Raw genomic sequence first — 26,914 nt, forward strand, 5'->3', positions numbered from 1 at the left:
ACACGCTCCAAATACTTACACGTACAACCACCTCTTCTGCAAGCCGTGAAAAAAGCCTCATTATGCCCATCTGCTGAATTAATCAAGCTTGAGGATATCCTAATAAGTGAATTATTCTGTTTTCTAAAAGAGGAATAAGAGCTTCACGCTGTCAAAGCATAAACACATCTAGAGGGCAGCAACGATACTGTCATCTTTAGCTAAATATAGATCCCGAGCAGAGACAAGTGCACAGCCACACGCTGCACCAACATTTTCCCCTTGGTTTTCACTTTTTCCTTCCAGGTTTAACACAAAGGCTTCTCTGCCAAAAGGCAAAGCTCTGAGTGGATGGTGTCATTTTCAGATGGTTGGCCGAAGAACGTTCTGCCTGTACTCACCCATCGCACCACGGAGACACCAGACCTTGATTTGTCAGCATGACTGCTTTATTTCTCAAATAAAGAAAGGCAAAAAAAAAATCAAAAACCAACAAAAAAAAAAAAAAAACAACCCAAAAGTAACAAAGTGTCAGAGATGAGAAATACTCCCAGACTGACAGACTGTGTTTTATGAATCCAGCTGAAACTTATCTGAGTCACTCAGCGGTTCCCAGGGGACGCATAGAAACACAGGCACACCAGCACAGAGCCGCGGGAATGTTCTGCAGTTAGAATGGAAATATTTTATGAAAAAGACGGCAAACAGGATTGTAGATATTTTTAATGCACTATTATTTCTTACGGGGTGGGTTTTTATGTGTGTGTGTGTGTGTGCTGGTACATGGCACGGTGTCGAACCATTCCACCTGCATCTGGACGCCCGGTTAGAGTGATGGTCAAAGCGTAACAGCTGACAAGATGGATACCAAGAGGTCCATCCAAAGCCTTTGATGATCTGATGTGTGGTGATGAGACCGACTGTTCTGCCTTGAATTCCATCTACTACACGCACACGAACTACATTAAGGCAGAGAAATAGACTTGTGAGCTCCAGGACTCAGAGAGGCTGCTTTGCCATGGAGGGGAGCACTGAGTTTGACTTGAGCCTGCTGTAAGTTTTCCATACAGTTTGGGCACTTAGAAGACTGGGTTTTCTTGGTGTCTGGAAAGCAAAATCTTTGCTAAAGAGGAACTCAATGGCTCCGGGTCCTCGAGCTGATGAGTTGCTTATACAAAATGGGTACAAACTTTGAATCTCTGAGGTCTTAATTTCTAAAAGAATCACCAAAATGGATCCAGAAGATTTATACACATTAGATTGAAAAATAAGCTAGCAGGCATGTAAAACACAACTAACACTACGTTACAGCTCCTCAAAGGCAACAGCTCTCAAATACAGGATTCATGACAGTGCAACAAATAGCTGAATCACAAACCAGAGCTGGATAAGCCCTTAGAAGAAGAAATGCGTTTCACATTGGTTTTTCTATACTCGTCTGAATTGTCTCTCAGAACCAATTCAGTGCAGTGTTACACACAACTGATTCTCCACCAAAACGCAAACCAGAATGGGACAAACTACACTCCTCGTCTGAGGCAGAAATCTCACGCCACTCCAAGCCACCCCCTGACCAAGTCTTGACTTTGCAGCTGGGTTATTCACCTCTGCAATCCGCAAGCTTCACATCCCTGTTTTGTTTTAATCAGTACAGTGTTTATTTTATTACTGGTACACATAGTTCAGGCTTTAAGCACACGGAGTCCTTCTACGAATGGACACCTAGTCATCCCACAAGCTAACATGGTGAAACCATGCAAACAAAAGGAGTCAGATCAAAGAATCACAGAATCATTAAGATTAGAAAATACCTCCAAGATCATCCAGTCCGACCGTCCACCCATCACCAATATCTCCCACTAAACCATGTCCTCCAGTACAACAAACTCTTCTTGAACGCTTGGCCTCCCCAAATTAAGGGCATACTCTGCATGACTCAAACCTCGGGATAGTCCTTCTGTCCCTCTTCTGTGAAACGAGTTGGAAGAGCTGCCCAAATGGAGGAGTATTGAGATCACTTGCAAGCTGGAGTGTAGCTTAGTTCTCTATGGCAAACTACACACACTGCTGCGCCTGCATAGCACGCGCTACGAGCCCAACCTGCAGACATGCACTTTCTCATCACAAATACTCACACTTCATACTGAAAGAGAAAAATACCCATTTTCCCAGGCTACGACAAAGAAATTATTTCTGCCATTCAAAAGAAGAAAAAGCAACCAACCACAAAAGAAGCCCAACCCCAACCTCATCAGTATTTCTCCCATTTAAATCTGCCTTAGGAAGAAGGTACTTAAGTAGATCTATGCCACTGTAAGATGAGAATTAGCCATCAATGGAAAGGAGAGATCAGAGAAGAACTTTACATCAGCACAGCGACGAACGACTGAAAGCATTAACACAGTTCATGGAAATACACTGGGGTATTTAAGGCTTTTTTATTCCACGCACAGGAAAAGCATTTAAATTCTCTCCAGTGTATTTATGACATAAATAAGAAATCACCAGTTGTTTTTTTTTTGTTGTGGGTTTTTTTGTTTTTTTTTTTCCCCCCTTTATCCTTTCTTTTTGGAGGAACAAAATTAAAGCAGTGGAAATACTGACATCCTCCACCAAAGAAATGGAAAAAAAAGGATACTCCTACTTCTTGAGAGCACCTTTGCTCTGGTTGCTCCTTCAGGGCACATTCTCATACTCTTGCTCTTGTTTAAGCTGTCCTTAATTCTCAGAATGTGTCTCAACTGGTACTGGAAAGGTAGTGGGCTATTTACCATAGCATCACCCAGCCCACTGCCACCTATCATACTGCAAAGCACACAGGTCAGAGAACACAGAACCTGGGGACAATCCCACAGCAGTAACTCTTTTCCTTTGCTTAAAGGCAATTAACAGTGGATCCCTAAGAACAAATCTGGACAGATGATGCTTTCTTTTGCACGGCACATGCACAGAACTTTTGTTTAGTTGTCTGATCTGGGGAAAGAGGAAAGTCACTTTGAGCAAGTTAATAAAACAAGGTCTAGGATGAGAGGGTCACTGCTAGCGCCACGAAAGCAACACTACCTGACCATCAGATTAACACCTCAACAGCAGTTAGGAGTGGAACACAGAATGAAATGCTCCTGGCACAATGCACCCCGAGTGGCTGGAAAATGAAGTGACAAACAAGTAGGAGAGATGTATTTGGAAGTAATGCATGAAAACATCTTAATGAAAGGTCCAAACAATATTGACAGATAAGGGAAAGGAAATGAGTGCCTGGGTCCGACAGTTTGAATAATGCATCCTCAGTGAGTCACTGCAACTGTTTACCCCTAAGACTGAAGCATCAATTCCAAGCCATTTCCAAGGAGCCCCCATATTCCCCTGCTCTGACTTTCACCTGCCTTGTAGCACCCTCTCCCCTTTCTCTTGCAGCAGTGATGCAGCCACCCCAAGTCTTAAAAGAGAACATGAAGTTACTGAACGGATCCCAGAGCCTTCTGCTCATCAAACAGACCTTCCAGCCCTGTTTGTCCCCATTCACAGAAACAGTCACTCCAAGGGGAAGCCTTTTCAAAACACAGTTAAGTGTTTGTCCTTAACACCTTGCAAGCCAGAGGATCTTTAATTTCCCAAAGGGCTGAAGCACTGCAACATTACAACAGGCATACGGCCATACATATCTGCATATAAACACACTGACAGTCAGCCAGCACAGTAGATCCTCCTTGGATTGACGGGGGCATTTTTGCCCAATCTACCCAAACACGATTAACCAAAAAAAGAATCAGTGTCCAAAAGTCAGAGCTTCTGAGAAATCTGCATCATTCCAGGCAGGAATTTTGAGTACACAGGCTGGAATGTGGAGGAAATGTTAATTCCCAGGGAAACGCTCCTTTCTTTTTTCTTGGAGAAATAATTTGAACGTCCCCAGGTGATTTCTCAACATCAGATGTGCAGGAGAAGGAAAAGAGTTTTCACTTACTTGTGGTGTTGTATTTGATCCCATTGAAGAACTCCGGGCAGGGTCTCTCCACCAGTTTCCCCGCCGAGGCTCTGGGCCAGCAGGTCCCGATCTGATCCGTGGTGGCATTACAGTACAGACCTTCAGAGTGACAAAAAGAGACAGAAAGGGAGAAAGAAGCAGCTGAGAAAGCACACGAAAGCAACACACTGCATCACAAATCTTAGCACTCGCCAAGCTTTCCGGAGCCCTGCACTAGGTAACATTTCCTACCATGAAAGCCCAGGAAAGAGATAGAGAAACTCTCTAAAACAGTCTCTTGTAGATCCAGGAGGCTGCAGTTGACATCAAATTCTTCTAAGATGAACTGAGAGATGGTCACATCCATTATTCCCCCGTGGGGATGCAGGGCTGGGTCAGCCTCCTTTCCCCCCCACTCCTTATTCTGCTTTTCTTTTTTCCCTCTCCTTTTCTGCCTTTTCGGACACGCCAAGCTGCGGACAACCAGCGATCCCTTGCAGCGCGCTGGTAACTTGTCTGAGACTCTGCGTCTGCCTGTGAAGCTCCGAGCTCTGAGCTCTTCTCGGCTTTAAACCAGCAGCTCAGGAACCAATGGGATGAGGCTGAGCCCGAAGAGAGAGGGGTTTGCGTTTCCCAGCCTGGTTCCTTGCTCTCGTAGCTCCCCGGTGCCGCCTCGCATCGCAGGGCTGCAGTAATGCTCCGCTCCCTCCCTCCCCTCGCACAACAACGCACACCGGTGCTTATTGGGAGCATCGGGGATGGACTCTTCTGCAAAAAAAAAAAACAACGCTGCGAATCAGAGGCAGGCAGAAAAGGAAAAGCCATCACAGCTATAAAACTCCTGCGTTTCTTTGCTTCTCTTTTCTTTTTAAATTGGGAAAGCCAATTTAAGGCGATGGCTGCCTTTGGTGTGCAGAGCTGAGGATGCTCGGACAGGGAGTAGGGAGAAAGGACCCGGCCCAGCAGATGGGGCGCTGGGCATGCCCTGAGCAAGAGGCAGAAAGAATAAAACGGGGTGGTTTAATGGAAGGGAGGAATCAGAACGAAGGGAGCTGGAGGATCAAAACAGAGATGCTGGTGGGGGAAAAGCAAATGACACTGGGGGGTACAATGGGTTGGGGGTGAAGCACTGCGAGTGGAGCAGAGCTCTAGCATGAGGAATGGACCTTTAGTGGATCTGAGGGAGCTGGGGTTGTTCACTGTGGAGAAGAGGGGGTTCAGGGGAGACCTCATTGCTCCCTACAACTCCTGAAAGGTGGTTATGGCAAGGTGGATGTCAACCACTGCTCCCAGGTAACAGCAAAATGGTTAAGTGGTGACGGCCTTAAGCTGTGCCAGGGGAGGTTCAGGTTGGATATTAGGAAACAGTTCTTCTCAGAAAGAGTGACAGTGCAGTGGCACAGGCTGCCCAGGGAGGTGATGGAGTCACCATCCATCCCTGGAGATGGTGTAGAGCCATGGAGATGTGGCACTGAGGGATGTGGTCAGTGGCCATGGTGGGGTGGGCTGGGGTTGGACTTGGGGATGAGAGGCTCTGCTCCAGCCTTAACGATTCTGTGATTCTGTTCCTCTGATTAAAGGGACAAGGAAGTAAAGAAAGAACACTGGTTCCTAAACAATGGTATTTGTGGTAACATCCATCTCCCACCCTTCAATGGCCTGGATCTTCCTGGTAATCATACTTAAGATTGAAAGGCTTCATTCATTCATTCATACAAATTGCCCACATGCACTGATGAGAGAACTAGCCAAAAAACTACCTCGCCATCTGGGAAACTGGAGATTTCTGAACACTTTCAGAGATGGCAATGAAAGAGGGAAAGAGAGTTTTGGAATGAGTTGTTTTGGTTTTAAATATGCAAAACCAACAAATGCCCCAACTATCCATACGGCACGATGCTCTGAGGCAAGTGAACGCAGCTCCATCCAGAGCCACAACTGCCTTCCCAAAGAGATGGTCCTAAAACTGCAGTCCTTTCTGAGAAATCTCCTTTTTGACACATTAACCTTTGACAGCACTTCCAGATCTCCTTGTCCCAACCATCTCTGGGCCTGAAAAGCAGGAAAGAAAATGTATTCAGCATCATTCACACCTGTTTGCACAGCACCTTCAGCAACATCTTGGCCGAAGGGTTGGGACAGCAGAATTTGATGAGCTTTTGGAGGAGTTCATCATTTTCTGAATGACCAAAAGAATGACAGTTTCAAAAATGAAGCTCCTTAGATATCTGGTAAACCCTTCACTTTTCTAAATGCAGTCCTGTATTTTCCAGCAGAAATACATGAAGATTCTTCAAGTGGTTCCGATATTACAAAGACAAAGACCGAGCTGGCTTTAATTTCCAAACCATTCTTTATAGCACTTAACACCCCTCCAAAAAAGCACTGAATTAAACTAAGTATATTTTCCACGGTGAAGAAAATGGTTTCTTCATTTAACTGAGAAGTGCTAAAGGATCAATACAAAATGATTCTCCCATCTTTTCAATTCAGCTACCTATAGAAGATCAGAAGCAGCGCATCAGGTAATACTGCTGTATTACATATACAACAAAAGCCCTCAAAAATAAAGACAGATGTGATGAAAAAAATGCCTTGGAGTAAATCTGGGTGAAGAAAATAACTTCTTGTTCCTTGGTCCACAAGTGAGCACCTTTGATGAATGATCTCTTTGCATTTCTACCTTGGTCTCTTCATGAAAAGCTCCTTTTGCAAACTTTCCTCATGTATAATTAAGTATTAAGTCACAGTTGCCCTTTGGCTGGATCCAATTAAATCCTAGAATCATAGAATGGCTCAGTGCTCATCCAGTTCCAACCCCCTGCTATGTGCAGGGTCGTCAACCAGCAGCCCAGGCTGCCCAGAGCCACATCCAGCCTGGCCTTGAATGCCTGCAGGGATGGGGCATCCACAGCCTCCTTGGGCAATCCATCCAGAGGTGACTGGAAAGTGACCTATGGCACTTCTGGAAAAGAAATAAGCTCTGCCCAAGAGTGAGACCTACACTGTCCGGCAACAGAAAGCTTTGTATGCCAGCTCTTGCACTGCTTCACATAGTTCAGTTTCTCAGTCCCCAGCCAATCCACAGGTGATAGAGTTGAATGGCTGCTGTCTCACCCACCTCCCTACCCACTAATGTGATGAGCTCTTTACCATCTATGAAAGCATTACAGGCACAACAGACTATTCCACTGTGCAGCACAAAGCTCAGAAACAAGAAATTCACCTTGTCCATCAAGCCACCTCGTTACACCACTGCTCTTCCTGACTTAATTCCATCGACTCACACATGAAATGCCACGAACACTTTATGACAGTTATCAGATTCTCACTGATAAGACTCAGGCGAATCTCAAAGGTTTCCCTACTGTGGTTTTGATGGAAAAAACAGCAGGCAGAGAGAAAGATGAAAGAGAAGAAGGAGGAGGAGAATGAAATACATCTCTTATTTGTGGAACTGAACTATTTAAATCCCAAGAGGCCAACTGAGAGGCAGAACTACAGCTGACGGCAGAAATGCAGGATCATCAACTAATTCCTCACCACTCGGCTGTTGTAATTGGGAGTTTAGTGCCTACCTTTGCATTTCCCTGCCTCTATGTTTTATTTTAATATAAGGCAGAAGGGTTTCAAATGGCACAAGTAGTCTTTTCTCACCTCTTCCTCCTCTGATTGAAAAATACCCCAAGAATCCTTATTAAGCAATGACATTTGAGCATCTGATCTTAAAATTAGTGGGACTATTCAGTTGGGCAAGGAAAGCAAGATCACACCCTTTAAGGAAGTTACTGATTTATCAGAGGGGCTTCTGAATCATAGTGTTTCTCAACACGTGCTGTAAAATGGATCCAAACACACTTTCAAATGTAACAACAATGAGGCCATAAGCTGGTAAAGTACTATGCTGTACTATGGCTTGTCACCATGAATTGTACACTGTTTGAAGACAGACTCTTATAGAAACCGCTTCCACTTGGTTGTGGATGCCCCATCCCTGGAGGTGTTCATGCCAGCTTCGATGGGGCCCTGGGCTGCCTGGTCTGGTATTAAATGTGGAGGTTGGCGGCTCTGCATGCAGCAGGAGGATTGGAGCTTCATGATCCTTGAGGTCCCTTCCAACCCAAGCCATCCTATGGTTCTATGATGCTGTGATACCCCCGTAAAGTACTGCTCTTCTAACCAAAATCTGGTCCTTGCTGCACGTACTTGAGATGAACACAAAGCGAGCACAACTGCAAGTTATCGCATGCAAAGGGGAGGATCTGCCATACAAATGGAAATCTTCATTTCAGTTGATGGACTCATTTGTTAGAAAATTGAGACATCCTTTTTTTTTTTTTGCAGGGAATATGACTGCAGTGAAGAAAGAGAGAATTAAGAAATGCAGGTTTGTGGCGATGAATCTCTCCAGCTTCACAGAAGTTGGAAAATATTTACTGTGGGTGTAAAAAGATTCTAACAGCATAAATAATAAATGACTTCTAGCTACACATTAATATATTTCCTCCAGCACATTAATACACTTGTCATTCTCCACAGCTACAAAACCTGTACAAGTGAATCACGTTACGAGACGAATGATGAGACACAGCAGGGTGATTATAAGAACACACAAGAGAACCAACCTTGACACGCTCGTATGGTGCCAATGTTATTTTTTTAAGTGAGCTGCTCCAGGTGAGTGTGCAGAACTCCATACGTCACACGAGAGCACAGAAGCATTCATTAAAGAATAGCTGTGGTTTCATGGAAGGTCAAATTCAGGGTCGGTGTTTCACAGATAAGAACACAAAGGACCCATTTTATATCCACAGACTGCAATCGCAGCAGCTGTGAAACAGTGGGTGACCTCCACTTTGTATCTGTTGTAGTTTCCACAGAAATAAAGAGGAGGCATTAATTTCAGAGCAGCCTATGCTTGTGTATGTGTATTATATACATCTCTATATGTTTAAGCCTTACAAAGGCCTGGTGCTCTGTTTGTGGTGTAAGTATGTAAAATATAATAAAAAATGGGGTAGAAAAAAGTAGTCCCACTTTCTTTCAGTCAAATATAATGGGATCGCTGCCAAGTAAGAATAGATTAAGGGGTCTTGCCCCCCACTCTTCCTTTCAATATATTAGGCAGTAAGATTTATTGTGGCATAATTCAGGCTGTGCCAGTCAAGCTTTTGCTGCCCCTGCCTCCCACTCTGCTTCACTGTGATGTTTTCCAGTGTGTGCTAGGAAGATCTGAGTAGTCATCCCATAAGCCTCAAGTTGAAAGGAAGAACAGAAAGCAAAGGTGGAGAATAATAATATTCTCACAAGTCAATCATCTCCCATTTCCTCTCAAATCATATAGACACCATGCATGATAACTGACTTGGAAACACTCTGTTCCTCTAAGTGCCCAGAAGTTCCTTACTACTGTCCAAGTCAGCAAGGAAAAACAACAGCACATTTGCTTTCTAGGCCATTAGATCTCCTGCTATGTATCTCCGCTCAGGTTACTCTATATGAGACTGAACAAAAATCAGAGCTTACATAAAAGGGAGGATGCCCACCATCAGCACGTCCCTAGGGAGACTTACTGTTATTGCTTAGGCTTTAACGTATGTAAAGAATTTGTGGCCCTGTGCTACCTCACTTGAATCCTTCATAAATGCAGAAAACATCTTAAAACACAAACAAAGGGCAGAAGAAGTAGCCTTGAGAGCAAATGAAGCTTTCCTGCCAATGTTTTGTCCTCATTGAGCTGTCGAGCCTACTGCATCCTCTCAGAGATAGAGTGTCCTCTTTATAGCTCAGGGAAGCTGGAGCTTGGCCTCTCTATCAGTTCTGATTGGAATTAGCCAGTGTGTCCACGAGGAGGATGATGAAGAGCAAACCAAAAGAAGCCATGTTTAAAAACAGGCTGTAAAACATACACTAAGTTGCCAGGCAGGATATTGCCTGAAAGTCACAAGAAGAGTCTCATCTGACCTACTAAAAATACTAGGCTGTGGAAAGGAGAAGAAAATTAGTCTGCGTTTTAGGAATAAAGAAATCAAAAACCTGGATTAGGTTATTGGGGTTGCTAAGAGCTTTCTACACATATTGACTAATACATCTTGCACATGTGGAAAGAATCTTACAGTCCCCAGTGAGACTTTCCAGTTGACCAGAAACCTGTATTGGCTCCTTTTGTCTTCCCCGAAGCCTGCAACTTAATCTAATACTCAATTGGTTCTGCTGGGAAGCAAAAAAGCAGCGGGTGACATGCAGGCAGCCTTGGAAGTTCATTGTGCTTCTGTCTTCTGTGCAGAGCTAGTGGTATTTCACAGCTTCACAAAGGTTGATTGGCATTCGAAGACTTTATAACTGCTGAACATAGAGTATTTCAGAGGCACTGTTACAGAGAAATTCACAATTATTCTTCTGTTAGTGTTCTGATATCCTAAAAATCATTAGGACCTTCAATGGTTCCAATTAGGACCTTCCAATTGTCTCTCCATGAACACGTGAGGAGAGAGAGCCTCCATCCTCTCAAACACTACCAGTGTAGAAAAGAAAGGAGGAAAATCAAACAAGACTGCACAGCACAGTAGTTTGTCCGAAGTCACACAAAGGTTAGCAGAAAAGGAAGGAAAAAACTCTGGCATGGTTTCACGTCACATCTCTTTGGGTTTCTCCAGCACATATATCTCCAGAGGAGCCAATTAGCCTGGGTTTCCTTTGCAGCCAGGGGAAAGAAATAGAAATTTTTCTGTAATGAAATTCACCTGATCTACTGTCGTCATCTACTTTAGGATGAGATTGATTTTACCCTCAGCTCAGTCCAAAACTATGATATCCTCACTGCCTGAAAGGGAATATATAGCAACTAAGGCTGATGTAAATGTCTACATTTAGCCCAGATAGTCCCATTCCAGATGCCTAGAACATAGGCCAAAATGCTGCCAAGCCAATTCCCAATGCCCACAGCACCCACCCCCATTGAATTCAGGCTTACTATTTAATGGGAGATTAAACCCACACAGTTTGAACAAAACACATCATGAATAAAGATGAGGAAAAAGCGTTCTGCTATGGCAAGAGTGTCACAATGGCAGCAACATGTATGTATGTCTTACAGATACCACTCTCTCATACTGAATATCATTATGTGTCAAAAGAAATTAACACAACAAAAGCACTGTAAAACAAAATTGTATCACGCTGGTTATTGTAATAGTTTGAGGACAGCCTGCAAGCAGCAAGGAAAATGCCTAGGAATTAAGCAGAAGAAATGATGAGAGGTCGTGTCCATTTCAGAAAGTGAGACAGTAGTTCTCAAAAGCATCATTCTGTCACAGTTAGTTAGGAAGGATCCAGACACACTAGGCAGAAGGTGGAATGATGAGGCATGAGAAGTGGATTACAGTAATAGCATTAAGGTCGTGGTAACTGAGGAGCAGGAACCTCATGGTTGCCTCATCTGTGATTTGAGAAGCACTCCTGAACTGCTACTATATGAGATTGTAGCCCCAGAAGGAGAGAATGGATCAAAGAGCATTTTCTGTGTCTGTAGCATTAGTTTTAACCTGTCTGCAATCTGTGGCTCTTGCTTGCTATATAATTTCAGATACCTTTTGGGATAAGAAATCCATCTACTTTGCTTCAGATCTTCACCAGCATGGACTTGCCGTCCTTTAACCTTTACATGAGTACAAGCAGTAATTCTGATTCTGTACCACAGCATAACTCAGGCCTTGCACAGGTATGGGCTGGGTATCTGAGAGGTCGGGGACAGCAGAAGGATCCATCTCACTGATGGATCTGAAATGCGGGTGTCTAGACAAGGCGATGCATCTCGGCTCCTCAATAGGGAGTTGGCTACTTCCAGAGAATGATGATCCATTTGATCTTGAGACAAATACTTCCTTCAGACTCCCAATTCTTAGATGTCCTACTTACTAGGATGTAATTCGGCCCAAGAAATGGTTAGATAAATCTTCATTTCATACAGAGCTCTTCCATTCCAATATATCATGTACCTGATACAGACATTGGAGCTGTAGATACGTGATGGATGTTAAGCATAACTTGAAGAGGACAAATCACAGTGCAGTACCGAGCATGTCAAAGCAGAAACAAAAATGGCTACATTATCCTTACAAGATAAATTATATTAACTATTGCTCATAGAGATAGTTCAGTGGTGGGGAATTCCAGTGAAGCACACACGTATCTGTCATTGACTTCAGGAATTAAGGAGGCATTTCAGTGCCTCGTAAAATGGATGTAGTTTGTTGATCTAGGGCTTAAATGCTGCTTTAATTGAAATGCACATGAAGGTGCTCAACTCTGACGTTTTCCATTAGGCTTTATTTGTCTTGTATAAAGCTTATAGAAGCTTTCTGTTCTAAAACATAAGTTCAGAGCCACTCGTAAACCGACTGAGTCCGTTCTGCAGGTCAGAACTTACGTAGAAAGAATTAACCCTAGAACAGAGTTTAAAGCCAAATAAATCATGTTTTTCTGTTCTTCTTAAGTATTTAGACAGAGCGAGCTGGTTACATTGGCACTGGGTTTTTATCATAGCCAACGATCCCCAAGGATTCAATGCGAAACGGTTGCAGATTGAAAGAAAGGCTATCATTAAAACAGATGCAATCTAGCATAGATGTGAAATACAAGGAACTGTCATTAAGTGAAATAACTGAAATTGTGATAGTTGCCTTAATAACAGGTGCAGAAAAAATTAATTCTGGGAAGTGTGACATATCTGATCTATGCGACAGCACAACTGTGTTTCTTTCCCCATGATGCCTTAATTTGTTTTGTATTTGGTAAACTGTGTGCCTCAAACCAATGAATATTAAAGGAAGATTTGGGGAAAACACGGAACATTGTGATTAAATATTTTGTCATTCGTGTGCTTTCAGACTCCATTACGAATAGAGTATAACTTGTATTGCTTCTCTCACAGGCTCACTGCTTCTCTTCATTTACCTTTCAGAACCCCCAACCTGAAGAGCCACTCCTGATGTTGCTAACTGGCAATTATCAGAAGCAGATGTCAAATGACGTGGACTGATATCTGGAAAATAATCATTTCTAATAAAGTGATGAGAACCTTCATTTAACAGCAATATCGCATGCAAGAAGCACCTGGTCAGCCCAACTTTGCCTTTGGGAGGCTATTTAATAAAGAAATAATTATTATTGGATTTTTTTTTCCTTCCAAAGAGCTTTTTTTTTCTGCAGCTACTGCAACATCAGTACTAAGAATTACTTCAGTGAGGACCGAGCTCTCTTCACTTTCATTTCCTGTACAAAGTTATTAAATATAAAACCTATTAGTTCATCCCTGAAGTATTTTCCCCTTTATGCAAACAAGCCCTCCTAGACAGGAATGATGAATGAGTAAATACATACCATTACACTCAGGGACGGACAGAGCAAGGGTCAAGTGCTATGGAATTCTTCTGGATCAAAGGCACCAATGTAAGCAGGAAATAAGTCACCCCTAACAGAAGTGGAAGTTACTACCTTTTAAATATGTAGCACATATTTCTCTCCCTACCTCCTAGCCTTGTTTGGCTCGCTGCCGTAGCAATGTTGATTTCTTTTGCTTGGCCACTGGAGGGCTCTCCTAATTCTCCATTACTGCAAAAGCTACATTGGATTGATGTTTAATAAGGTTAAAAAGGAAAACCTGATTATAGTTACTTGGATATAAACACACACACACACAGAAAACACCAGGAGAGTTCATCAGTTCATACGAAGATCTGCATGCAGAGAAAACACACTTTACTTCCCCTTCTTTGGCAGCAAAAATGTCACTACAGCAAGAGATGAATTTTGCTGCACGGGGGATTTTATTTTACACACAAGATTATCAACCACGGAAACGATGATGGGTTTGAGGTGGAGAGCAGCCTCCATCCTCATCAGCCAGTCCTTCCCACACCACATCCTTTCACTCTGAAATCACTGCGCAGATCAATTCATTTTTCAACCAAGTGTGCCTTCAGACCTTTGTCATCTGATTTCCAATCTACTTCCCCACCTTGAGACCCATCGCCCCGGCTGATCTGATTTGTCTCCTGGTGGCAACAGTGATGGATCTTTCATCTCATCCTTTTTGCATTAACGCTCATCCCATGAAAAGGCATCATGAAAGACTTTCATTCCCCTGCTATATCGACAAAGCTGTGAGAACCTGCAGATTATTTCTAACAAAGTGCTGCTTTTTTTTCCTTCCCTACTCTTCTTTTTCTTCTTTAATCCAAAGGACTGAGTTAGTTAAACCTAAATGGTCGTACAGAAACAGAACCATTTGTTAAATCTTTTGTTTAAGAAAGTGTTTCCGATGCCAAAATAACATCCCATTTAAACACATATGTATATATAAATATAAATATATATTCTAGATACATATTTGTAGCTATATATGTATATTATATACATACAAAACCTCTCTGTTGAGTTTCCTAGCTGCAGGACTATTTGTGGTCTCTTCTGCTATTCACCCAAGCACTCTGCACGTGGCATGGGTAAAAAAGGTCCGAATCAGGTGTGAGTTCTGCTACATGTCCTGTGAGGTCAAGAACCTTTCATTCATCTCCTACATGTCTGTGGAAGAATGTGGATTTTGCCATTTTTTCTGGCATTGCTTCTCTAGGATGCTTTGAATGTATTCAGCTGTAAGATATAAGCCGTTCAGCCTAACTCATGTGGCAGAAAACATTTTATTTCCCTTCACTTGGAAGAAATTGCTTGGATAAACAGTTCTGTCTCGGACTATTTTATCAGGATATTCAAACACAGATAGGAAAACTACCCATAATATGAGAAAATTGGCATTCTTGGCCTCTGTGACTCTGCTTCAGTCTTTGAACACAAGACCAGCTACAGTTGGGATAGTTTGCCAGGTACCATGCGGACAGGAGAACAAAGATGCAATATCTGGAACAGGAGTTGGTATCCATTTCAAAGGCTTTTCCGTTATCTGCAGTTTCCTGAACAAAGGAAGGATGAACTTATCCTAAATGCCATGATGAAATCGGGGATGTATCTCTGTTAATTTCTCTGTAAACATAGGCTACAAGCTCTGGGTGAGAACACTACGACCAAACAGATCTGTAGACTCTGCCTGTGAGCTGAAATAGTCAATGAAAGAACCAGGAACATCTGGGCATGGTTCATTTCATTACAAAGTGTACATCTAAGCCAGATGGATGTAATCACAGAATGGCCTTCGTTGAAAAGGACCACAGTCCTTATCTCATTTCAACCCCCCTGCTATGTGCAGGGTCACCAACCAGCAGCCCAGGCTGCCCAGAGCCACATCCAGCCTGGCCTTGAATGCCTCCAGGGATGGGGCATCCACAGCCTCCTTGGGCAACCTGTTCCAGTGCTGGGTGAAAAACTTCCTCCTAATATCCAACCTAAATGTCCCCTGTCTCAGTTTAAAACCATTCCCCCTTGTCCTGTCAGCACAACCTATTCCTCCAGTGCAGACCATTAGGGTTAAAATTCCAGTCCCACTGAACACAATAGGAGAGCATTCTGCCACCAAAAAGCCAGGGTGTCACCTGAAATCAACACTTCTGCAACGTAGATGGAAACCAGTTCACACTCTTGCACATAAACAGCCTTGCATAAAACTCCTCAGAAAAAGAAGCAATTTGCACTTTTTAAAGGAAAACACTGCTTCTCTCCAGGAGATTTGTATGAGACTGTGTGCATTATGTTCTATACAACTCTTCGCTAGAGGCAAAATCTGCAGTAAATGTAAAGGACCGAGTCCATAAAGGGAGTGATTGATGGATGCTGCTCCCACCAATTCTCCTCTGAGTTACAGATGATGCAGTTGTTTCAGTTTAAAAGACTGTGGAGCAGCTGCCGGGGGCAGAGAAATCTCCAGGCTCCCTCAAAGCAGGGAGGGATCAGTCAGTGGGCTCTTCTGAATGATATCTGTCACCCTGAAGGAAATACTTAAATTGGGTCAGACAAATTGCCTTCTAAAAGTCTCTCTTAACCATTAACCCAACTGTCAGTACAGCCCATCAGTTTGGAAGTGGTGCAGTTTTAAGGGCGTTGGGGAAGGGGTGCAAACCTCATTTAAGCTTGTGCCTCCCAGTTTAAATACAAAAGGAATGAAGGAAGCAAGCAGGCTGCTATACTCTATACAAGTCCGTGAGAGACTACAGCTCTCATTGTCTGAGGAATAAAGAACATTTCTCTTCTGAACGTGGTTATATCTAACCAGTGTTGGTCTGATTAGGCTTACAGATGCTCATATTAGGTGAAAATGAATAATGACTTGGAACTAGGTGATCATTAAGGTCCCTTCCAACCTAAGCCATTCTATGACTCTACGACTATTAGACTGGAGAGCAATAGAACCTCAGTATACAGAGCATACGTGGATTTGCAAAGAACGAGGAATAGAAAACTAGGACTTCCAAGCCAGCTGCAGCAACACAACTTCATGTTCTCAGTTGTATAATGAGTCACAACTGCCCGTTTCTCCACTGTTAAAAAAAATGGGATTTTGTAATGTTTTTGGAGAAGCTTATCTGCATTTTAACAACCATTACAACTCTCAGAAGCCAGAAGTATGAATAGCGCTGCCCTTGAGACCTCAAGAGAAAACGAACGTTTCTCAACTACATAATCTACACTACAGAGGGCTGGCGATAAAAAATGGCCTCTTTTCGGGATCAAAGTACATTTCTTCATCATGAATCATTGAAAATGATCTTCAGTGATACTCAAACTGTGGCAGCAAGACGGAAGCCCACAGCAATGGAGAAAAATGTTGTATCGTTTTCAGAGCCGCTTTTACCACTCTCCCTAATTAGTCCCTACAGTTTTTCAGAACAGCGTTTTCCTCGGATAATTACTATTCAGTTTCTGAAAGAAACACAGAAAGACATGGTCCAAAGGTTAAAGAAAGAAAATATGTATGATACCTTAATAGCAGAGGACTGATTGTACCAACAAGTGGGCTGGAGTTCATCTCATCTCATTTCAGGCGTCCACACTGGAGGCTGAGTTTTATCCTGAATACCTTACAGAGTAGAAATGCCTGAGTTGACTCAGACAAACCCCACTTGTTTTCTGACTAGGCATATATTAAAGAAATTGCTTTAAAAGAGGTTTGTTCCATTCCTGGATCGCGTGTAATTATTCTAATAAATGGATTTTCTGCTCGTGTTTTTAACTTGTCAAAAGAAAACATTTAGACTGATATAAACCCAGATTAATTTTTCCCCCCTGTGGCACTTATTGTTGCAAATTAAACACGTTTCTAAGGTCAGCCGATATCTGCCTGATTTGGAGATAAAAGTGAAGGAAAACATCCACCCCATTCTCAGTGCTATTGGGAGCCAGCAGACTTCATCTCCAGGATGTCCCTGGTGAGCTCTACAGGGAGTTCCACCACCTACCAATGCTCAATAGATGCAGAACCCAGCAAATTATCACTGGTCCTTTCATAGTTTGCCCTTTGTTCCATCCATTTTATACTCTTACTGGACTCGGTTGTCAACAGGTGAATCAATGACTGCAAAAAAGAGATGTGGTCTATCATGACAAGGTTAGCACTGGTCGAGAAGTCTCTACCTCTTCTGAGAACCGACAGTAAGACCATCAACTTGAATGACAAGCAAACTGTCTAAATCAGCTTCAGCATTTAAGAAGAGAGGGGGAATGCCCTGTTGAATAAGCTAGCTGTAACAGCAAGTATGTAATCTGGCTGCCCCCTAAAGAAAAACCCTGCTGCTTTTCTTCCAGGCTGACCTTCTGGTGTGTTTTGTTTGTTAAGGGGAAAAAAAGCCAGCTAAGTAAGGTCTGTTTTGTTTTATGTACACTTGAAAGATGTTTCCAAGATCTTGTCAACGTCAAAGAAAGAAAAAAAGCCTTCCTGAAGTTAAATTTGTTTCGTTCTCATTTAGACATCGAGTAGCAATCAGCAGCATTAACAGAGTGGACTGTTCTTTATTAGTTTTGCTTTTGCTTATGGGGAATGTTGTGCTATCACTGCCTTAAGAATTTATGTTGGGTGTTCTGAAATAGATGGGAACGGATAACGCAGTGGATAACGCTCTGACACTAATTGTGTTATACCCTGCATGTGATCCTTGTGGGACAACAGGATTCTATGATTCAGTGCTTGGGAGCCCTTTGGTACATTGGAGGAACTGAAAGAAAAGCCACTGAATGTTCACACTGCTGGCATTCACAGATAACATCTCACAGATACCGACCCCAGCAAAGCCCAGCTCTAAAGCCTCCCCTGCCTCATCTCCAAAGGCCTCATCTAAGTTTGGCAGGTTAAGGAGGATGAATGGTGGGGACTTCTAGAACAGTGCAACAAGGGAGATGTGGGGAAGAGAGTGGACAGGAGGGGAGAGATGCTATCTATCTTCTCTCTCCTAAGACTTCTCATCCCCTTCGTAGGCAGTGAAGTTTGGGAATTAGCACCAATCCTTTACCCTCTGCTCTATAAAGGGAACCAGCTCAGTGAGACCTTTTCATTTGCAAGGAGCAGTAAATTAATCTCCCCATAGGCAATCACAGCCGCATGATCTAGAGTCGTGAAGTACAACTAAGCAACACATGGCAGCTGCAGAGCTGTGAGGTTAAGGACTGCTCTCTGCAAGGACACACTGTCTCCCAGCTACTCCTGATTCCAAGAAACAAAGAGAAAAATGAGAGGAAGTGAAACAACACATCCAAAATCATCCAGCAAGACAGTGCAACCAGGGATGGAAAAACATTGCTTCCCCATACAAAGTCATTGGTAGGGCGGCATCGTCTCCTCCACCCCATTAACTCAGCTGGAGAGGGCAAAGGGTGGTCATTACAAAGTAGAAATGCTATTTGCAAGATGTAAGGTAATCATGGGAAAAGGCCGAGTTGAGTCCATCACACACATAAAATAGTCAGCTATATGATGAACACCGTTTCCATCACACACATAAAATCAGCAGCTTTATGATGAGGAGGCTTCTCACTTGCTTGTTTGCTGCATCAGTCACTAATGGCTGCTTTACCAAACCTAAAGGCAAATTGAAAATAACAGTTTTAAACAATAAATGTTTAAATTTGAGCCTTTAATAAAGGGCAACCTCCTCATTGTGTTTCATGAAAACAAAAAGTAACCCAAAATGCTGACCGTAAGCTGTGACACTCAGCAACAGATTCAGGCCTCCTGAAACCTCAAGAAGAGTTCAAAAGTGCTCCAAAATCTGCAATGCAGACCAAAACTTAAGCATGCTTTGCTTGTTTCATCTGTAGCCTGTAGAACTGCAGAAAAACTAAGTAACAAATAGCATATAATACAGCATGTTTGTTTGTTTTTTTCCAGTTGTTTTTTTCTCCAATCAAAGGGATGAATTTGTTTCGTTTTCTTACTGGTGTTGATGAAATTCTAGCTAGACTGTAACTCAGAAATAGAAGGCGTAATCATTTCTACTGTGTGTACATGTGCTGATGCCCCTCAGCGCTCTGCATTCCGACTGGAAAGGTTCACATCACTCTTCAAGTTAGGGAAACTGTAGCCAAAAGTTTGACAACATACACGGCTGTTCTCATTTGAGTTGTCATTTTATGATAAAGAATTATTGCTTATCCTATAAAGGATATATACTGAGCTACTTTCTGCATCACTTATCTTAGAAATTTGTGGTTTTAATAGTAAAGCAAGATGTCTTGCAACAGCCCCAAAAAAACCCACATCTTTCCTGCTAATGTGAGTTTTACATTGGGTTTTGAGACAGCTTCCTAAGGAATTAAGTACAAGAAGAAGAGCAATCAATCAAAACAGCATGGGAGAACACCAGCCTCATTTCTGAGCCAATGAGGCAGTCTCTCCCAAGTTAAAATAGATGCCATGTTCACCTGGTGGCTACTGGAGGAAGGGCAACTACAGCATCATGACGCCATTCTTCAAATGACCGTATATATATATAGATAGATATTACCATATACACATGTAAAAACAAAACACATTGGTCGAATAGGACACCATCCATCTTTGCCAGGAATCACGGTTTTAGCTTGCTAATTCACATTTGAAAGACTTGATACTCACTGGGGCATCTGCACATGGAGGATTAACCTAAAGATTTCATTCCCATGTTCACAGTGATGAACTCCCACAAAGCCTCCTTGAGCAGATTAACAATGAAGCTGCAAATATATCTCCCTTTCCATTATTAACTATTTCCCCTTTACTTACACAGAAGGCAGAAAATAATAGTCTTCCACATGCTGCTGAATTACCTCAGGGACGCTTTCAAAGAAAGAAGGTTCTTAGGAGTATGATTAATTTCCTGTAACTCCAGATACTGCAAAGTAGTCTTATGCAGCCGAATGGGCTTTAGGCTGTCTCTATAACCAAGGAAGAAGTCAGGCTTGTATAAAAGACTGGCACAGCCCTACTAGTCCTGTCTGAAGTTCCAGCTGCTGCAGCACCCCATCTCCAACAGCAGCCCTAAGTGGGTGCTTAGGGAAGAGCAGGAGATGCACGAGCACTCGTATTATCATATCATATTATCATATCATAGATTCACATCATTATAGAATCATATCACAGAATGGCCTGGGTTGAAATGGACCACAGTGCTCATCCAGTTTTAAACCACCTGCTATGTGAAGGGTCAACAACCAGCAGACCAGGCTGCCCAGAGCCACATCCAGCCTGGATATTCATCTCAGGGTTTTTGTTCTGAACGAGATGAGGTTTTTTCTGGTACAGTAAACCTCTGTGCATTTCACAGTGCAAGCCAGGAAGGTATCAGCTCCTTAGTGCTTGGCCTTATGTACAAGAGGCATCTGCACAAGACAGTTTAAAGAGAGAGCCTTGAATGAAAACACTGCCTGCGCTGCTCGTGGCAGGGTTTTAGGAAGGACAAACAAACCCACAGATAGGCTACCAACTTCATCACAGCACTATTTAGAGCGACGGAATTCAACTCCTGCAGCACGTTAATGGAGATGAGATACCACACAGCATTTACACCTTTGGGAATCTGTCTCTCATTTGGTTGCTCTGTTAGCCATGGGTACGTGCGCTTTAAGTATGGGAATCCACAAACCAGGTTTCTAACATTTATGCATAAAAGTAATATTCAGTGGGCTGCATCTCCAGTGCCTGAAGCTTCTTGCATGAGTAAAGATATATGGAGGGCAAAGCGGTTGAACAGTTCAGGTCTTAGAGGCTTACATAAACCGTGTTAACATTTCCCATTATCTTTTTCTTACGGAGCCAGCCTGCACACTTTGACAGCTTAATGAATAAGATGAATGCCTGGAGGGGGAAAATAAAAGAACTTGAACAGTTTTTATTTTGTAATGGAGTAAGAGAACCAACCAAACAATTTAAAGCTGGAGCTTTACAGGTCAGCTTTGCATTTTGCCTAGCTTTAGTGCTTAGCTATTTTTTCACATGTGGAATAATACAATAAGATGTCCCCATCGCAGGGTTGGAGGCCAAGGCAAATCAATTCCATGCTTAACAGGTTTTATTCAGAAAAGGCCAAACAAGTTGATGCAGCAGAGATCTAAACAAGGAAGGATGAGCTGTCAGATGCACCTTTACACCAGGAGATGAATGCAAGCTGAATTTCTAATCCATTTTCTGCATTCACTTTCTAATCCTCTGTTGGCCATGAAAGCATCAGTAAGTATGAAGCATCATATCACAGAATCATAGAACGGCCTGGGTTGAAAAGGACCTCAATTCTCATCCAGATCCAACCCCCTGCTGTGTGCAGGGTCACCAACCACCAGACCAGGCTCCCACCACATCCAGCCTGGCCTTGAATGCCTGCAGGGATGGGGCATCCTCCTTGGGCAACCTGTTCCAGTGTGTCACTCTATCAGTATCTATCACCAATCAGTATTCTCAAACTGCATTTCTGAGCACATCTTTCAATGTAGTGATGGTAGACAGCAGAAGGTCCCTTTCTTTTCTATCTTTTGGTAGATACTGTCAAGGTGAGGCAGTGCCAGCAGGTATGGGTTCATACACATGGGCCTAAGCCACATAGGAATTATGACTGTGCCTTCACACCGAAATGGATACAGCTCTGTCTCACCTCAATCTGTCTATATAGTCACAGTGGCTCTGACTGTGCCTCGGGAACACTTCTTCACAAGCAGTATGGGAGCACCAATTCTGCCAAAAGCAGGGAGAAAAAAAAGCAAGGCAGCCACTGGATCCACTGGGTGTCAACGAGAACACATTCAGAAGCCCATCCCTAAACTACAGAGACAGTTCAGTTCTTAGGTCATAACATCATGATCGTTCTATAGAAATCAGAAGCAAAAAAATAATGACTTCCTATTCCAGACCACCTCTACCATTTCCTAATAATAATAATTATCCTTTATCTCTTAGAAACCTCTCAAACCACCCATCTGCCGAAACAGTGCAGTTTGTGCTAGCACTGTTGCCACGTGGCTTTGCTCTGTGGAATGGCCACAGTATTACTTCCCTTCTTGGAGGGCTCATCAGTTCACAAACCCTTCCGATTGGTGAACTGAAAGGACAGGAGGTGTTTTCATTGAAGACCAGATTCAATGTGAACAGAAAAAGTGCTACATCTGCTCAACAGATCTCAACAAAATCAGAAGCTCCGCAACATCTATTTTTATCTGCCAAATGTTAAGAAAATATCTAATTTAGAAACCACACTCGGCAAATGGTGGCCATTGTATCCAATGTGTAAATCTGAAGATTGAAGCCTATTTGATTTGGGATCTGCCTTGACTTCATGCCATCAGCAGCCCTATTCTACAGCCAGACCCACAAACCCAGCACCTCTGTCACTCCAGTTTGTGCTACAGATGGTTTTCTTTTATCTAGTTCAGTGCTGATGCCATTAAGAGAAATTGCTGACGAAGGTGTTTGGAGGGTTGCTGCCTTCCTGCATAATGCAAAGTTCAAGGAAAGTGATTGCTGACATTAAGGTTGTTGATAGTTCATTCTAAAGCACTTCTAGTGCAGTGTCAAGGCTATTGCACTGAGTCGCATACTGAGGTTCTGCAGAAGTATATGGGGTCAAGGCACTGGAACAAGTCCTTATTGAAACACATTTTCACATTCAGAATCAAAGCAAAAGCCAAACCATGAATGACAGGTCGTCTTTTTATTCTCATTTTTTAACAGCAAATAATCCGGGCTGGTGGGACACAGAACTTACTGGGATGTTTGCACAGTTCCTTAATACAGTGACTGTTTCTGTATAACCTCAGCCTTGAACTGGCCCAGACTTGAGAAATGTAGCGTTTTAAATTATAAGGACCAGCGGCAACAATATGAATTGTGCAATACTGTACACTGCGCTCAGCTTTATTTTGGGAAGTCCAAGCAAGCAGCACTAATCTAAATGCCTGGTATGTCACATGAGGCAGTGGGAAAGTAAACCACCATCATCGCCTCTATTTAAACAGCGCCATTGCAACATCTGAAAATAGGAAGTGCTAGGAAGATCAGCCGTGCCCTCAGTTCAAGGTCTGATCGTGCAAATGCTGTTGCTCAAGGTTAACTTTATGCCCGTGAGCAGTAACTGAGTTGTGTGGATGCGATGAATGGATGTTCTTGAGAGCCCAGTGGGCAGACCACGCTCCAGCCCAACAGGCTGAAGCACCAGGAGCACAAAGCAGGCTTTAAAACAAATAGCTCATCCAAGTTATCATCACAAATGGAAGGGCTCACTAATGTAACCTGCTGGGAAAATCAGAAGGGAAACTGTGAGAATTGCTGCCATGCCATTACTGTGGAGGGATATTTAGAGATGTAATCAGGCCAAACTTTCTGCTTCCAAGAAACGGAGTAGGGCAATGCACAGAAATAAATAACCCCTAGAGCAACGAATGTCTCACCGGCGCCATTTTGGATAGAAAGCCAGTTACTGAATGTGTTTGTCTGTCATGAAACTTTCATTTACTAAAAGAATGATCGACTGAAACTGACTTCTAAAAATAACAACACTCAGCCAAGCAAAATCTGCAGCATATGAGCATTCACAACAGTTTTCTTTGGTAGCCATCATCTTGTTAGAGAATATTTCATACACGTTTCAAGCTATAAATATGGATTTAACTCCCATTCTGCAGGCCACGTGATATATGTCAGATCTCAATGAAGCTCCCATGAGGAAATGCCTACATAAGGCTGCCTAGATGGAGTGGAGCCTCTCATTCAACTCATCTAGCTCACCCAGTACAGTGAGAGTCAATGGAGATCTAAGGAAGGACTCAGATGACCCCACATAGGCACCCAGTGCCACCAGATCCCTGAGACATTCCACCAGCCAGCAGCAGCTGCTCTAGAGGACACAGACCTCTTGCAGGTTCTTTGTCATATCTGCCAGCCCCACAGGTCTTAGGTGCTCTAAAGCACTTCAAAGGGCACCAGGACACTAAATCCAACCCCAGTGATAATAATGAGAGATCAGACACTTAATTTACACGTAAACATGAATACTCAAGATGACAAATCTGGGAGCTGAGCCCCATCCCAAGCGTCCAGGAAAGCCCTGATGTGAGCGTGATGGCTCCAAACCACGTGCACTTTCAGTTATTACCTTTTGCTCTCAACCTCCCAGGTTTACTATCCTTCCAACAGGCTTTGAGCTTGCCCTAAGAGAAAGCCTATGTTGCTCCTACACTGGAAAGGAAAGAATCTGGATGACAAAGAAAGCCTTCTAGACACAAATGAGAGAACCCTTTCCAATTACAGCAACACAGATAAAACCTCCATAAACAAAACTTAGAAAACTCAGATTTTGTTCAAACAAAGCTCCGAGAAGACAGAAATTATGTAAAAACAAAACTATTCACCAAGTCCATTTTCTCACAAATAGTTACAAAAATTTGTTTATAGATGTTTGCACTTGTGACAAGTTCAGTGAAGCAGATCTGTCTAGGGACATAATCAAGGAACTAAAAGCATTTAATGAATCATCTGCTTCAGAGTGAGAGAAACAATGTACTCAGTATCAAGTCTTCATACCTTTTCTGACCAAAAAGGATGGGAAATCGTTTTCTGCAAATAAACTTGACAATTTTTCATGCTTAAAATAAAGCCTCACGATTATGTATCTTTTTTCTTCTACATGAATATTTCAACTGAAATTTAAGAGAAATACAATGCTTATGATAGAGGTTACATCAAGTTACGCGTTTAATTGGTTCTCCAAGTAAAGCCTTCAAATTTTCATCTCAACAAGAAACCCACATTTTAGGATGCTACTGTTTACCAGTTTCTATGGTTTTGTCACCACTCTACACAAACATAAGTATCCATGTTCTCTCCTCAGTACTTTTCCAAACTGAAAATGGAAGTAGATCCATGCTACTTCAGTGGTATTCAAAGGTCAGAAATAACCTGTGCAGAGAGTGCTTATTTATGGCACAAGTTTGATGAGATTCATCTTTAAGATGTTCAAGAAAGAATAAGAAGACAGCTTTTATGATCTTCCCTGGTCTGCCTTATTTGAAGCACTGGAGAAGCCCCAAGTGTGACTCACTGTCCCAGCAACAGGACAAAATGATGGAAATCTCTAAATGGAGTCGAGTTAGTCAATAGTTGACCAGCAACATGAGGAGTCATGTGTTGGAATCCAACATCAGATACATCCTTTTCACACACTGAGAATGTCCCTCTACTAGAGCTTCCTCAATGACTTAAGAAGACAACATCATAATAGCATAGTACAGAGTTTGTACACATGGGATCCTATCGCACTTAAGAGATTTATGCCCTCTCTGTGGGACACCAGTCTTTCACCATAGTACAAAGTGACCAGAACAAGGGCGAGGAACCGCACCTAACCTGAAGAGGATCCAGTTAAACCAGAGGAAGACATCATTTTATTCTTTCAATGAATCCCAGAACTTCACAAAATGAAATGCATGACACATCTGATCTACTGCCTCCGATTTAGTGGCTTGTCTGAATAGCTTTAACTATCATAAATGCAAATTACCATCTTCAGTGTGAGCGAAGGATAAGAGAGAAAACAGAAAATGTAATTCTTATATTAACAAAGCAACTACAGACACTGGGCATTCACCTTCTTGTTAAGTTTTGGAAAGATAATCCTATTTTCAGATGAATCCACTTTTGACAAGGTCTTAAAGGTTGTGTCCAAACAAGTCAGTGGACCAAGAAATGGAATAACAAGACTTTCACAGAGGTTAAAAGTGAGTAGGAACAGATGGAAGACAGGACTTGTATTCTCCAGTGGAAATATGGAAGATGGGGAAATGTGAAAAGAAGCACAACAAAACCCACTGAAAACAACATAACAAAACCCACATTACTACGAATAGAGGACCCACTTCCTCTGAATAAAAATTCAAGCTATAACTCAGAGTATGTATCAGACGAGATATACAGAGTTACAGTCAACTGGTCAACTTGGATATTGACGTAATTCTAGTCATAGCATATGAAGGGACTACAACACCAGGAACACCTTCAGCTGAATCACTGTAGAATAATCCAGTCATTTCAACCAATATCTCTTTCATATGAAAGAGAACTAAGAATGAAATAAAATTCCTCTTCAGGTCCACAAATACAAACACAATCCCAGCAAGCTCAAAAGCTGCACCCAAGCAATCATGAAGATATAATCTAGGAATTTTTCAAGGAAACAAAACCCAAAAGAGATAGTGAGTTCTACTGCCTTTCACCTCTTCAACTGCTTGGTTTAAATCACTTCAGACTGAATTTACAGTGCCATTCACTCAGCAGTTTGTTGCACTTACACATAAATGAAAATCTCAAAAGCATTCTATCCCATCTGTTCGGGAGGGGGAGGAAATTACCATATTGGACTAATTAACAGCACCTTCTGGAAAAGAGACAAGGAATATATCCAATTACAAAACTTGCATGTTTCTGTTCTACCAGCTATAAATAAAGATTGTTCAATATGGCTCTCCTTGGATTATTTATTTATTTTTGGTGGATTTATTTTCCTCTGTCAA

General features: G+C 42.5%; 1 protein-coding gene across 2 annotated transcripts in view; it reads right to left on the reverse strand.

Moving 5' to 3' along the window:
- The window catches only part of CRHR2 (corticotropin releasing hormone receptor 2), a 114,333-nt gene that overhangs the window by 76,378 nt on the left and 11,041 nt on the right, over positions 1 to 26,914 (reverse strand). Inside the window, exons 1-2 of one of the 2 annotated variants that reach the window (XM_072329103.1) lie at positions 4,199 to 4,714; positions 3,947 to 4,066 (exon numbers count right to left, since the gene is read on the reverse strand). In XM_072329103.1, coding sequence (XP_072185204.1) covers positions 3,947 to 4,066; positions 4,199 to 4,313 — 235 coding nt within the window. In that variant the 5' untranslated portion in view covers positions 4,314 to 4,714. Of the gene's footprint in view, positions 1 to 3,946; positions 4,067 to 4,198; positions 4,715 to 26,914 lie in introns of those variants that run through there. The other variant, XM_072329104.1, reaches the window with a different exon arrangement.

This window comes from Excalfactoria chinensis, chromosome 2 (assembly GCF_039878825.1).
Source record: "Excalfactoria chinensis isolate bCotChi1 chromosome 2, bCotChi1.hap2, whole genome shotgun sequence".
Classification (NCBI taxonomy): Eukaryota; Metazoa; Chordata; class Aves; order Galliformes; family Phasianidae; genus Excalfactoria; species Excalfactoria chinensis.